This window comes from Anomaloglossus baeobatrachus, chromosome 7, assembly GCF_048569485.1.
Source record: "Anomaloglossus baeobatrachus isolate aAnoBae1 chromosome 7, aAnoBae1.hap1, whole genome shotgun sequence".
NCBI classification, from domain to species: Eukaryota; Metazoa; Chordata; class Amphibia; order Anura; family Aromobatidae; genus Anomaloglossus; species Anomaloglossus baeobatrachus.
Window position 1 is genome coordinate 240,861,507 of NC_134359.1, and position 15,229 is coordinate 240,876,735.

The following is a 15,229-nucleotide window of genomic DNA, read 5'->3' on the forward strand; positions in this document are numbered from 1 at the left end:
GCTGGACAGGGCGTCCTTTAGGGCCCGGAAGGCTGTCTCGCAGTCCATTGTCCAATCGACTGCAGAGGGCAGCTTCTTCTTGGTGAGGTCCGTCAAGGGCTTTGCCAGGCTACTATAGCGTGGAACAAACCTCCTATAGTACCCGGCGATCCCCAAGAAGGACATCACCTGCTTCTTGGTCCTGGGGGTGGGCCAGGATGCGATGGCTTCCACTTTCTCAGGCTCGGGCTTCAGTGTTCTCCCACCTACCCGGTGACCGAGGTACTGGACCTCGCTCATGGCCAGCTGACACTTTCCCGGCTTGATGGTCAAACCTGCCCGGTGGATCCGCCTGAGCACCTGTGCTAGATGCTCTAGGTGGTCCTCCCAGGTGGGACTGAAGACGGCAATGTCATCCAGGTACGCGGCCGCGTACCCTTCAAGTCCCTTGAGCAGGGTGTTGACCATCCGCTGGAAAGTGGCAGGGGCATTCCTCATCCCGAATGGCATCACCGTGGACTCGTACAGTCCAAATGGGGTAATAAAGGCAGAGCGTTCCCTGGCCTTGCGAGTCAGGGGGATCTGCCAATATCCCCGGCTCAGATCCATGATGGTCAGGTACTGAGCCCCGGCCAACTGATCGAGCAGGTCATCGATGCGTGGCATTGGGTACGCATCGGCGACCGTGACCGCATTGAGCCCCCTGTAGTCCACGCAGAACCGAGTGGTTCGGTCCTTCTTAGGGACGAGGACTACAGGCGAGGCCCAAGCGCTGTTGGATGCCTGGATCACCCCCAGCTTCAGCATCTCGTCAATCTCCTGGCGCATGTGTTGCTGCACCTCCAGGGAGACCCGATATGCTGAACGCCGGATCGGGGGATGATCCCCAGTGTCCACGTGATGGACAGCCAAGTCAGTCCTTCCGGGCTGGTTGGTAAACAACCCCCGGAAGGGGTGTAGGGTGGCCCACAGCTGGGACCGTTGGTCCTCCAAGAGCTGGTGGCCAACCTCCACATCCTCAATGGATCCGCCTGCCCTAACCTGGGCTAGCATATCCAAGAGGGTTTCCGCTTCTCCCTCCTCGGGCAGGTTGCACACGGGGAGCGCACATGCCTCCCGCTCATGATGTGCCTTCATCATGTTCACATGGAAGGGCTTCCGCCTTCCACGGGCAGGGTCCAGGGTGACCAGGTACGTTACAGGGTTGAGCTGCTGGCACACGAGGTATGGGCCTTCCCAGGCTGCCTGAAGCTTGTCCTGTGGTACGGGGACCAGTACCCACACCTTTTGACCCACTTGGTAGGTCCTCTCACAAGCGTTCTGGTCGTACCAACGCTTCTGATCGGCCTGGGCTTGAGCCATATTGTCGTGTACCAGTTGCGTCAAGGCCTGCATTTTGTCCCGGAAGCGCATGACATACTCGATAACCGACACTCCAGGGGTGGCCAAATCCCCTTCCCAAGCCTCTTTCACCAGAGCCAGGGGGCCCCGCACACGTCGCCCGTACAGGAGCTCAAACGGTGAGAATCCTGTTGAGGCCTGTGGAACCTCCCGGTAAGCAAATAACAGGTGTGGGAGATACCGCTCCCAGTCACGCCCATGGGAGTCGACCAACATCTTAAGCATCTGCTTTAAGGTGCCATTGAACCACTCGCACAGGCCATTAGTCTGTGGATGGTACGGGCTGGCCACCAGATGTCGCACCTGGACTTGCTTACAGAGGGCCTCCATCAGCTGGGACATGAATTGGGTCCCCCGGTCAGTGAGCATTTCCTGGGGAAAACCCACTCGGGAGAAAATCTCCAGCAATGCGGTGGCCACCTTGTCAGCCCGAATGGACGACAAGGCCACTGCTTCTGGGTACCGGGTGGCATAGTCCACTACCGTCAGTATGAAGCGTTTCCCGGAGCTGCTGGGGATGGCCAGCGGGCCGACCAGATCCACAGCCACCCTCCTGAAAGGCTCATCGATGATTGGCAGAGATACCAGTGGGGCTTTGGGGCGTGGCCCCGCCTTCCCCACTCTCTGACAGGTTTCACACGAACGGCAGTAGGCAGCCACATCGGCCCCCATTTTTGGCCAGTAGAAATGCTGGTTTAACCTGGCCTTGGTCTTAGCGATCCCTAGGTGTCCGGCCATCGGAATCTCATGTGCGATCCGCAACAACTCCGTCCGGAACGGATAGGGTACCACCAACTGTCGGTCCCTGGGCCACGCCTCCGGTGAACCCTGCTGGACCGTGGCCCGGTACAGCCGTCCTTGGTCCCAGACCACTCGCTCCGGGTCCGAGTCCGAGGGAGGCTGTGCCGCCTGCTCCTTAAGAGCTTTCAGGCTGTCGTCAGCTTCTAACGCTGCCTGAAACCCCTGACTAGATGTGGCCAGAATCGACGAGACTGTCACATCTTCAGTCAGTACCCCGGGACCTGTGTCCTGGCCTCCACCTGACTCGGCTGCCACTTGGTCAGAAGGGGAAGAGCTATCGGACCTCCGGGAGGCCCCTTGGCTTCCAGCACTCCCACTGCGGGTGACAGCGGCCACAGCCGCTGCGACCGTGGGTCGTGCCTGCTCCTCCTCCGTTCCTGACCAAGTCGCCGGTTCAGGCAGACCTACCTGGCTTCCTGACACCCCGGTTGTGGGGGAACCATGCACCGAGATCTTACCTGGGAGCACTTCCGCTCCTGGACCGGCCCCAATCTCACCTGCCTGTTCCCCTCCTGCAGCAACAGAACCCCGCTGTGAAATCTCTGGGGACCCCACATTTGCTGTGGTAGCCCCCACCCCACACACTGGTCCTCCCCCTGCAGCACCCTGCTCTCTGCTTATCCCTGCAGAGGGCAACAGATCCCAGCTCACAGGCTGATTACTTGTAGAGGCATTGTCACACCTTTCTCTGACCCCCTCCCCTGTCACAGCTGCAGCTGTGTGTGTGTCTATGGTGTCTATGCAAGCAGAAATATCAGAGTTCACTCCCTCCTCCCTTACATCATTCATAGATAACACATTAACATTGTCCGGAGGCATGTCAGTACTGGCTGAAGGTTCAGCCCTTGGTTGGGGCCCAAACTGGGAGGTTATCTGCCCCAAATCTGTCCCAAGTAGCACGTTTGCGGGGATCCGATCAGTTACCCCCACCTCCCTCACCCCTCGCCCTGCGCCCCAGTCCACATAAATGTCAGCAACAGGCAGCGCCGGGTCAATGCCTCCAATCCCGGAGACAGCGAGGGTTTTTCCAGGGATCAAGTCTTGGGGGGACACCATCTCAGGCCGCACCAGAGTCACCTCCGAGGCGCTGTCTCGCAGTCCTATGGTCACAGACCGGCCGACGGTGACAGGTTGGAAGCTGTCCAGGGACCTACCACCACCCCCACCCACACAATACACCTTGGGCGGCCCTTGGGACGGGGACGGAGCCGGGGCCTTGGGACGCTGAGGGCACATGGCCTTGAAGTGTCCAGGTAAGTTGCACTGGTGGCACCGTCTTGGTTCTGCCACGGGCCTGGAGAGGGGAGTTGAGGGGGACACCCCCTGCAGTCTAGGGGCAGGTGGGGCAGTCGCAGAATTCATCTTACCCCCTCTCCAGGTGCTGCTGGTGGCCGCTCTCCTGGCCTCAGGGGCCCGGTTGTTGGTGTAGTCATCGGCAAGGGCAGCTGTAGCCGTGGACCCCTTTGGCTTCTGGTCTCGGATGAACTGGCGGAGATCCTCAGGGCAGTTCCACAAGAGTTGCTCCGTGATGAACAAGTCCAGGATCTCCGGTCCGGTGGAAAGCTGCAGGCCTTGGGTCCAGTGGTCGGCAGCTCGGGCAAGTGCCCGCCGGTGGTCAGCCCAGGAGTCCTTTGGTCCCTTCTGTAGGCTCCGGAACTTCTTGCGGTAGGACTCTGGAGTGAGGTTGTACTGTTGGATCAGGGCCCGCTTGATGGTGTCGTAGCCCTGATCTGCCTCAGCAGGCAAGTCACCAAGGATATCCAGGGCCTTACCCCTTAGACGGGGGGTCAGGTATTTGGCCCACTGATCCTTGTCCAGATGGTGCTGCAGGCAAGTCCGTTCAAAAGCAGTCAAGAAAGAGTCCAAGTCTCCATCCTTCTCCAGCACTGGGAAGTCCTCAACACGGACCTTTGGAAGTTTGGTGTCTTGAAGGTCACGTGTGGCTGATGAGGGCCGGAGCTGAGCTAGCTGCAGCTGGTAGTCACGCTCTGCCTGGCGCTCTTCACGCGCTGCCTGCCGCTCCGCAGCCTCAGCCTCACGCGCTGCTTGCCGCTCTGCCCTGCGCTCTGCCAGGAGTCCCTTGTAGCCCTCCTGGTCTCCAGCCTGGAGAAGGGCCATAGCCATTTGAAGAAGGCTATCCGAGCCTCCCAGGCTCGGTGGAATGGCACGTGGTGATCTGCGGCACGCTGCAGAGCTAGGCGATTCACTGTCCCTTTCAGAGCGGAGGGCTGGCATCTGGCTCGTTGAGGAACCTTGGGTGAGCTCCTCCTCATCTTGTCCAGCAGTGCCAGGTTGCGCAATGTCCTCGGCAGAACGGTTTTCTGGCGTCGAGCTCCTGGAGGACTCGTGGGCAACCTCCTCATTGCTGTCCACAGCACCGTCCTCCCTCTCTTCGGCTCCTGCCTTAGCATTGGCCAGTTGCATAGCTCTGCTCCTGGTGCCATCAGCCATTCTTGCAGACTTTTGGTCACTGACACAGAACTGACACCTGATGCCTCCACACACCTTACAGTATCTGCACTCTGACACTCTAGTGTTGAGCTAGTCTGAAGACCCCAGCAGCCACAGCTGCTGCAGGCAGTCTTTAGTGTCTGGGAGTATGGGTCTCACACTCACACACACTATTATCTCGATCCCACCGCTATGCCACCAATATGTCACAAACCACCGGGGGGGTCACTCAGAAATCCCCCGCGCTGGCTATCAGTACGTCACAATCGGGGGGTAACAAGTGGGGTCACCCCTCCTTTATACCTCCCGACCGACAGACAGAGCACGTGACGCGCTCTCTAGCGCCCCTCTTATAGTCAGGCCAATTATGGAATTGCCCGACAATAAGCAAGGAGGCCGCTATACTACTTATGCCGATTATTGAAGGGTCCCCGGTGAGAGTAGGGTATATATTCCCCCGACCTCCGCGGGCGGAATATATAATATCTTCCCGAATCTCACTGGCCTCCCCACAATAACCCTTGGCACAACTCGCTGCCACCAACCGCTTCACGGTAACTATTAGCCGAACACACAGACGTGGGATTCAAGATCGAGATAACAGAACAGCCCAAGATTAATTATATAATTTAATCAGCCTAAAGCACACTAGAACTACAATATATACAATAGGGAATCTACAGAATATACATATGTCAGAGTACAGTTACAATCAAAGCATGGGTTACAAACAGGCATACACAGTTCCAGCAGTTACCTTGTTGCGTCTGGCCACAGGGGGCGCTGTACCCAGGTTTCTAGGATCCTTCCCACAGATGTTTCCTACACGTGCCCCCAGCGAGAAGAACCCTGGAAAATGGCCGAAGTAGGGTTATCAACCTGGGCAGATCCAGGTCCCCTCCTACCTTCGTGACCTCACAGGGAGCACTGCTCCACCCCTGGCTTGAGTTATGGACAATATCCCAACATGGAATATGGGCCATAACTTTGCCTGGGAGCGTCGTAGGCGGACGCCAATGCTCTCATTGTGACAGTTATGAATTTAGCTACAGAACGAGGGGACTCATGACCTGTCTGCCAGTTCCCCATTGGCTGATATCACGCCTGGGGCATTTCCCAATGTCCTGCTCCCATAAAAAGGGGGGTGCCGGCATCGTCCACATGCGGAGACACCATTTTTATGGTTGCCATATTTATCGGAAATATGGCTTGCGAGATATGAACCATTTTTTACTGGAGTCGTTCTGTCTGGCTATTTCCATAGCCTTGCTAATGAGATACAGCTCTTGTTACAGGGTGACGGCAGGGAGTCATCCTGTGTCCATTGTTCCCACACCACCTCATTTCCATATCACAGGACATGGCCATGGAGGTGTAAGTGGAACACTGAGAAAAGAAGGGAGGGGGCACTGCCAGGGAGTGATGAGGGACTATGACTGGAGTCAAAATTCATCTTCATATCCCGGGATTTGCCTCACAGTCTCCTATCACGAAACGTAAAAAACGTTGGTGCTCTGTAGCAATCGGCACGTGGAGATAAGCATCTTTGATGTCTATTGATGCAAGGAAATCTCCTTGAGACATTGAGGCAATGACGGAGCGGAGGGATTCCATCCGGAACCGCCTGGCGTTCACATGCTTGTTGAGCAGCTTTAGGTCCAGAACAGGACGGAACGAGCCGTCCTTTTTGGAACCACGAAGAGATTGGAGTAAAAACCTTGTCCTTGTTCCTGCAGAGGAACAGGGATTACCACTCCTTCTGCTCTTAGTGAGCACACCCGCCTGCAGAAGGGCATTGCTCGGTCGGGATGTGGGGAGGTTCTGAAGAACCGAGGCGGAGGATGAGAACTGAATTCTATCCTGTACCCGTGAGACAAAATGTCTGCTACCCACCGGTCTTTGACCTGTGGCAGCCAAATGTCGCAAAAGCGGGAGAGCCTGCCACCGACCGAGGGATGCGGAGGGATGAGGCCGAAAGTCATGAGGCAGCCGCCTTGGAAGCGGTTCCTCCGGTTGCTTTCTTGGGGCGTGAATGAGCCCGCCAGGAATCTGAGCTCCTTTGCTCCTTCTGAGTCCCTTTGACGAGGAGAATTGGGTCTTGCTGGAGCCTCGAAAGGACCGAAACCTCGACTGCCACTTCCTCTGTTGAGGTTTGCTCGATCTGGGCTGGGGTAAGGAGGAGTCCTTACCCTTGGACTGTTTAATGATCTCAGCCAATTGCTCACCAAACAGTCTGTCTCCAGATAGTGGCAAGCTGGTTAAACATTTCTTGGAAGCAGAATCTGCTTTCCATTCCTTTAACCACAAGGCTCTGCGCAAAACGACAGAGTTGGCAGACGCCATTGAGGTACGGCTCGTAGAGTCTAGGACAGCGTTGATAGCGTAAGTCGCAAACGCAGACATTTGCGAGGTTAGGGACGCTAATCGCGGCACTGCTGGACGTATGATAGAGTCCACCTGTGCCAGGCCAGCTGAAATAGCTTGGAGTGCCCACACGGCCGCGAATGCTGGAGCAAACGACGCGCCGATAGCTTCATAGACAGACTTTAACCAAAGGTCCATCTGTCTGTCATTGGCATCTTTAAGTGAAGCCCCATCTTCCACTGCAACTATGGATCTAGCCGCAAGCCTGGAGATTGGGGGGTCCACCTTTGGACACTGGGTCCAGCGTTTGACCACGTCAGGGGGAAAGGGATAACGTGTATCCTTCAGACGTTTGGAGAAACGCTTATCTGGATAAGCATGATGTTTCTGGACTGATTCTCTGAAGTCAGAGTGGTCCAGAAAAGTACTCAATTTACGCTTAGGATACCGGAAATGGAACTTCTCCTGCTGTGCAGCTGCCTCCTCTGCTGAAGGGGCTGGGGGAGAAATATCCAACAGTCTATTGATGGCCGCTATAAGGTCATTTACCATAGCGTCACCATCAGGGGTATCTAGATTGAGAGCGGTGTCAGGATTAGATTCCTGATCACCCACCTCTGTCTCCTCATACAGAGCCTCGTCTCGCTGAGACCCTGACCAGTGTGATGACGGCGAGGGTCTTTCCCAGCGAGCCCGCTTAGGCTGCCTGGGACTGTCATCCGAGTCAGAGTCTTCAGCCTGTGATGCCTGGGACCCCCTTGAAGTACGGATTAGTTCCAACTGAGGGGGACCGGGGAGCATAGACACAGCAGTGTCCATGGTCTGAGAAACTGGCCTGGACTGCAAGGTTTCCAGGATTTTTGTCATAGTCACAGACATCTTATCAGCAAAAACTGCAAATTCTGTCCCCGTCACCGGGGCAGGGTTCACAGGCGTCTCTGCCTGGGCCACTACTACCCATAGACTCTGGCTGCCGAAGTGGCACAGGGATGGAACATTGCACACAATGGGGGTCATTGGAACCTGCCGGTAGATTAGCCCCACATGCGGCACAAGCAGTGCATACCGCCTGTGCCTTGGCACCCTTGCGTTTTGCGGATGACATGTTGTTGTCTCCTCAGAGCAATGTAGGGTATAAGCCAAGAAGCGACTGTACAGTGCAATATAAATATATATGGTACAGGGAAAAAATGCACCAAATAACACTGTGGCACTAGTGGGGCCAGCACTTATGTGCAGCTTACCGCCCGCATAAACGCGGGTGTGTGGTCGCCAGAGTCCCGTGTCTGAGTCCCCCAGAGCCTGTGTCCGTTCTCCAGCCAGACTGCATGCAGGAATGGCTGCCGGCGTCCTGTGGAGAGGGGCGGGCCCTGGGCGTGTTGAGACCAAGAGCGGGAAACTTGCGTCCCCACTGTGCCCAGTGAGAGGGCTGGAGTATGTAAATAAGACTCCAGCCCTCGGCGTTGGCTATAGAACAGCGTCTCTCCCTTTCCCTGATTGACAGGGTGGGGGCGGGAACGAAGCAGAGCTAGGCCGCAAAAGGCCGGGGGGACTAGATTTAGGAGCGCTGCCGCCGTAAAAGCGCGGGCAGCGCGAGTCCCCAGCGCACTACAAGTCCCAGCGGCGCCGCCGCTCCCGGAGCGGCCGGCGCGGTAGTTCCCAAGACATAAAATCACTCAGCTAAGCTGCAGTGACTCTAACCCGAGCGCGCAGCGCTAGTGCCCCCGGCGCACTAGCACACCCAGCAAGCCTGGAGTGTGCGTGGCCTGTCTGTGCGGGGACACAGAGTACCTGAACGTTGCAGGGCCTTGTCCCTGACTGTACTCAGCTCCTCCAGCAGGGTCTCTGGGTCTGTGATGGAGCTCGGCCTCAGGGTTTGGGGGCCGGTAAGATCCCACTTCCACAGAGCCCCTCAGGGGGATGGGGAAGGAAAGCAGCATGTGGGCTCCAGCCTCCGTACCCGCAATGGGTACCTCAACCTTACAAACCGCAAGTGGGGTGAGAAGGGAGCATGCTGGGGGCCCTATCTGGGCCCTCTTTTCTTCCATCCGATAGAGTCAGCAGCTACTGCTGACTAAACAGTGGAGCTATGCGTGGATGTCTGACCTCCTTCGCACAAAGCAGAAAACTGGTGAGCCAGTGATCCCACTGGGGGTGTATAGCCAGAAGGGGAGGGGCCTTACACTTTTTAGTGTAATGCTTTGTGTGGCCTCCGGAGGAAGTGCTATACACCCAATCGTCTGGGTCTCCCAATGGAGCGCCGAAGAAAAGTTGATAATCCACCCGAAACTCTGGAGAGTCTTCAGTGCCACGTCCAGACTGTGTTGGCATGCCTCTTGAGAGGGTGCCTTTATAAGTAGATCGTCCAAATACGGGATCACGGAGTGACCCTGCGAGTGCAGGACAGCTACTACTGCTGCCATGACCTTGGTGAAGACCCGAGGGGCTGTTGCCAGCCCGAAAGGTAACGCTACGAACTGCAGGTGTTCGCTTTCTATAACGAAGCGTAGAAAACGCTGATGCTCTGGCGCAATCGGCACGTGAAGATAAGCATCTTTGATGTCTATTGATGCTAAGAAATCTCCTTGAGACATTGAGGCTATGACGGAGCGTAGAGATTCCATCCGGAACCTCCTGGTTTTTACGTGTTTGTTGAGCAACTTTAGATCCAGGACGGGCCGAAAGGACCCGTCCTTCTTTGGCACCACAAACAGATTGGAGTAAAAACCGTGACCTTGTTCCTGAAGAGGAACGGAAGTCACCACTCCTTCCGCCTTTAGAGCGGCCACCGCCTGCAGCAGAGCATCGGCTCGGTCGGGCGGTGGGGAAGTCCTGAAGAAACGAGTTGGAGGACGAGAGCTGAACTCTATCCTGTACCCGTGAGACAGAATGTCCTTCACCCAACGGTCTTTGACCTGTGACAGCCAAATGTCGCCAAAGCGGGAGAGCCTGCCACCGACCGAGGATGCGGAGAGAGGAGGCTGAAAGTCATGAGGAAGCAGTCTTGGTAACGGTTCTTCCTGCTGTCTTTTTTGGGCGTGACTGAGTCCGCCAAGAATCTGAGCCTCTCTGATCCTTTTGAGTCCTTTTGGACGAGGAGAATTGGGACCTGCCTGAGCCTCGAAAGGACCGAAAACCAGACTGACCCCTCCTTTGTTGGGGCTTGTTTTGTCTGTGTTGAGGTAAGGATGAGTCCTTACCCTTGGAGTGTTTAATGATTTCATCCAAACGCTCCCCAAACAATCGGTCGCGAGAAAAAGGCAAACTGGTTAAGCACTTCTTGGAAGCAGAATCTGCCTTCCATTCTCTCAACCACAGGGCTCTGCGCAAAACCACGGAGTTGGCTGACGCCACCGCCGTGCGGCTCGTAGAGTCCAGGACAGCATTAATCGCGTAAGACGCGAATGCAGACATTTGAGAGGTCAATGGTGCCACCTGCGGGGCAGATGTACGTGTGACCGAGTCGACTTGTATAAGCCCAGCTGAAATGGCTTGGAGTGCCCATACGGCTGCAAAAGCTGGCGCCAACGACGCTCCAATAGCTTCATAGATGGATTTCAGCCAGAGCTCCATCTGCCTGTCAGTGGCATCTTTAAGTGCCGCTCCATCTTCTACTGCAACTAAAGATCTAGCTGCAAGCCTGGAGATTGGAGGGTCCACCTTGGGACACTGGGTCCAACCCTTGACCACGTCAGGGGGAAAAGGATAGCGTGTATCTTTAAGCCGTTAGAAAACCGCTTCTCAGGATAAGCGTGGTGTTTCTGGATTGCATCTCTAAAGTCAGAGTGGTCCAGAAAAGTGCTTAATTTACGCTTGGGATATCTGAAATGGAATTTCTCCTGCTGTGAAGCTGCCTCCTCCGCAGGAAGAGCTGGCGGGGAAAAATCTAACATCCTATTGATGGACGCTATAAGATCATTCACTATGGCGTCACCATCCGGTGTATCCAGATTGAGAGCGGTCCCAGGATCAGAATCTTGATCAGTTACATCCGCCTCATCACCCATAGATTCGTCCCGCTGGGATCCTGACCAGTGAGACGAAGTTGAGGGCCCCTCATAACGAGCCCGCTTAGGTTGTCTGGGACTGTTGTCTGAGTCAGAATCGTCACCCTGGGGTGCATGTGACACCCCCGGAGCTTGGAAGTGTTCCAGCTGAGGGGGACCAGGGAGCAATGATGCCACAGTGTCCATGGTCTGAGATACTGGTCTAGACTGCAATGTTTCAAGAATCTTTGACATGGTCATAGACAATCTGTCAGCAAAAGCTGCAAACTCCGTTCCTGTCACCTGGACAGCATTCACAGGTGGTACACTCTGGGTCACGTCCAGCAGAGGCCCCGGCTGTGCAAGTTGCACAGGGGCCGAGCACTGCACACAATGGGGGTCAGTGGAACCTGCCGGTAGAGCAGCCCCACATGCGGTACAGGCAGCATATAATGTCTGTGCCTTAGCACCCTTGCGTTTTGCGGACGACATGCTGTTGCCTCCTTGTAATCTAGGAGGGAGTATAGCCGAGAATCACCAGCGACCGTACAGTACAAAGTATTTGCAAACACAAAATACTCAGTATACAAACGGCACAAGTGGGGGTGAGCCCTTAAGGCTGCTTACCGCCCGCTGAACAGCGGGTATGAGGCCGTAGAATCCCGTGTCTGGGTCTCCCCGTCTCCCCTCTGCAGCTCAGCGTGCAGGCAGGAATGGCTGCCGGCGTTCTGTGAAGAGGGGCGGACCGTGGGCGTGCCACAAACAAAGTGCGGGAAACTGCGTCCTACTGTGCCTGGTGTGAGGGCTGGAGTATGTAAAAAAGGCTCCAGCCCTCAGCGCTGATGCTCTGTACAGCGTCCCGCCCTCCTCCTGACTGGCAGGTGCGGAGGCGGGAACGAACGAACTAGGCCGCAAAAGCCGGGGACTGTAGTAATAAGCGCGGCCGTGATATATGCACGGTCAGCGCGGAGTCCCCGGCGCACCACAAGTCCCAGCCGCGTCGCAGTCCCAGCGGCCGGCGCGACCGTTCTCCCTGAGTCTACCCACTCAGCTAAGCTGAAATGAGGAAATGGCACAAGCGCAGCAGCGCTGTTGTCCCCGGCGCACTAACACACCCAGCAATGCTGCGGTGTGCGCGCGTATGCACGGGGACACAGAGTACCTTGACAGAGCAGGGCCATGTCCCTGACGATACTCAGCTCCATATCCAGCGGCTTCTCCAGGGGCTGTGGATGGAGCACGGTCTCAGTGCCTGGAGACCGGTAAAATCCCACTTCGCCCAGAGCCCTAATGGGGATGGGGAAGGAATCAGCATGTGGGCTCCAGCCTCCGTACCCGCAATGGGTACCTCAACCTTAACAAGCACCACCGACAGAAAGTGGGGTGAGAAGGGAGCATGCTGGGGGCCCTGTATGGCCCTCTTTTCTTCCATCCGACATAGTCAGCAGCTGCTGCTGACTAAATAGTGGAGCTATGCGTGCGTGTCTGACCTCCTTCGCACAAAGCAAAAACTGAGGGACCCGTGCTCCCACGGGGGGGTGTATAGCCAGAAGGGGAGGGGCCTTACACTTTTAAGTGTAGTACTTTGTGCGGCCTCCGGAGGCAGTAGCTATACACCCAATTGTCTGGGTCTCCCAATTAGGAGCGAAAAAGAAAAAGTGATTGCATGGAAATTACTGCATGCAGACCTGAAAGTGACGGATCAATGGAATGAGGATCCCAGCACCTACATTATGCTGCCCTCAGATTACTGAGCAAAAATCTGTTGACAAATTCTCTTTAATAGTGTGGAAGGGCATATCCTACTGACATGGATTTTCTTATGCCTACTCAAATGTATTCATATATTTCCAGGAGAAATGGAGACTGAGCATCTGTTTGTTGTGTGCCCTACTCACAATGCAATAACACTTGTATTGCACAGTGACAGTGCACTCCCCGGCTCTAATGAGGAGAAAAAAGTCAACAAGAGAGTGCACTGTCAGTGTGCGATGTAAAGAAAAAAACCCCGGTGAGCAGAGACCAGCCTTGCCCCCAAAAGTGACATTATTGGAGGGATGGGACTGGTTTCTGCTTGCCGGACTCTCTCTTTACAACGCACACTGACAGTGCACTCTGCTTTCGGCAGTTCTCAAACAAAACGGCAAACAAGAAATTAGAAAAAAGTAAACTAAAATGCAGTTAGTTAGAGAGTAGAACCGGACGGAACAGTAGGGACTTTTTAATTAGAGTTCACTACCAAAGATTAGATTATTTCAAAAATATTTAGGAATAAAATTAATATTAGTTTCGGACCACCTGTTATAAAACGAAACCTGTCAACTCCGGTGAAAAAATCATGCAAAGAATGGAAATGTAGACACTGCAAATACATTTTATATTCTGCGGATTTCCGCTTCCTGATGGGGATACTCATATAACCTGCTGACATGCAAAATGGGTGTAAAGCATCATATATGAAGATTTATCAAACGATTGTTACTCACCCGACCGGCATTAAGCTTTAGAAAGGTGAAGTAAGCGCTGCAGGATAATTTATACAAGCTGAATATCCGGTCTACTACTTTACGCCACAGCTTGATTAACCCCTCTGAAATGGTCTCATCTAGGTCTGCTAGCCAAGGGCAAGAGGCCAAGAGTTGTCTCCAGATGACATCAACTGTGTCATTTTCATCATTGCCCTCATTCTCTGTGATCTGAAGGGACATATCCTCATCCTAAAACACAAAAATGGAAATGCACACAAATCCTTACTGGTACGAGGGTACTAAGCAATAAGCGTTTTATCTATACACTGTCAGCAATTCTTTAAGTGCACCACCTCCGAGAAAAGCCCAAGGTCAGATTATTATATGGGTATTGTACTTTCAACAAACGTTGCATAAATCAAATCAATAGGTCAACAGAAGAAACTTTGTAATAGAGGGAAAACAAGTAGATGTACCGTATTGTTCAGATTACAAGACACACTTTTCCTCCCACAAATTTGGGAGGAAAATGAGGGGTGCGTATTATAATCTGAATGTAGCTTACTGAGGTTGGTGGAGAGGAGTAGAAGGAGGCAGAGTCAATGGTTCAGGCTGCTGTGCTGCCGCGGCGGTGCTGGGGCTGTGAGCGCTGTGCCGCCGCGGCTGTGCTGGGGCTGTGAGCGCTGTGCCGCCGCGGCTGTGCTGGGGCTGTGAGCGCTGTGCCGCCGCGGCGGTGCTGGGGCTGTGAGCGCTGTGCCGCCGCGGCTGTGCTGGGGCTGTGAGCGCTGTGCCGCCGCGGCTGTGCTGGGGCTGTGAGCGCTGTGCCGCCGCGGCTGTGCTGGGGCTGTGAGCGCTGTGCCGCCGCGGCTGTGCTGGGGCTGTGAGCGCTGTGCCGCCGCGGCTGTGCTGGGGCTGTGAGCGCTGTGCCGCCGCGGCTGTGCTGGGGCTGTGAGCGCTGTGCCGCCGCGGCTGTGCTGGGGCTGTGAGCGCTGTGCCGCCGCGGCTGTGCTGGGGCTGTGAGCGCTGTGCCGCCGCGGCTGTGCTGGGGCTGTGAGCGCTGTGCCGCCGCGGCTGTGCTGGGGCTGTGAGCGCTGTGCCGCCGCGGCTGTGCTGGGGCTGTGAGCGCTGTGCCGCCGCGGCTGTGCTGGGGCTGTGAGCGCTGTGCCGCCGCGGCTGTGCTGGGGCTGTGAGCGCTGTGCCGCCGCGGCTGTGCTGGGGCTGTGAGCGCTGTGCCGCCGCGGCTGTGCTGGGGCTGTGAGCGCCGTGCCGCCGCGGCTGTGCTGGGGCTGTGAGCGCTGTGCCGCCGCGGCTGTGCTGGGGCTGTGAGCGCTGTGCCGCCGCGGCTGTGCTGGGGCTGTGAGCGCTGTGCCGCCGCGGCTGTGCTGGCACTGCAGGTGGTGAGGGTTTCAAATAACAAAACCTGCAGGCAGCACGTGCGCAGATTGAGTTCTTGGCTAAAGATCTCATCTGCGCACGTGCCGGCTCATTAATCTCCCAGCAGTAGACTTAAGAAAAATGGCACTTGGAGGTGGCACATGCGCAGATGAGATCTCGGCTTGTCATTGAGTTGATAGTTCAATCTGCGCACGCGCCGACTCCGGAATAAATTTCTTTGAAACCTGCACCGCCGACAGTTTCTGGGACAGCATCTGGTACACCCCGCTGCACCGCATCGCCCTGCTCCACCACCACCCCTGCCTCCTGTGACCCAGCTCCACTACCGCCAACCTTCCCTTCCCCCAGTAAGACACCACCGGATTATAAGACTGACACCCCCCC

General features: G+C 55.7%; 1 protein-coding gene across 1 annotated transcript in view; it reads right to left on the reverse strand.

Annotated features, from left to right (window-relative positions):
• SMG1 (SMG1 nonsense mediated mRNA decay associated PI3K related kinase) overlaps positions 1 to 15,229 on the reverse strand; it is a 468,962-nt gene that overhangs the window by 190,486 nt on the left and 263,247 nt on the right. The window contains exon 34 of the mRNA XM_075319739.1: positions 13,469 to 13,699. Within this exon, the coding sequence (XP_075175854.1) occupies positions 13,469 to 13,699 (231 nt within the window). The remainder of the gene's footprint in view (positions 1 to 13,468; positions 13,700 to 15,229) is intronic.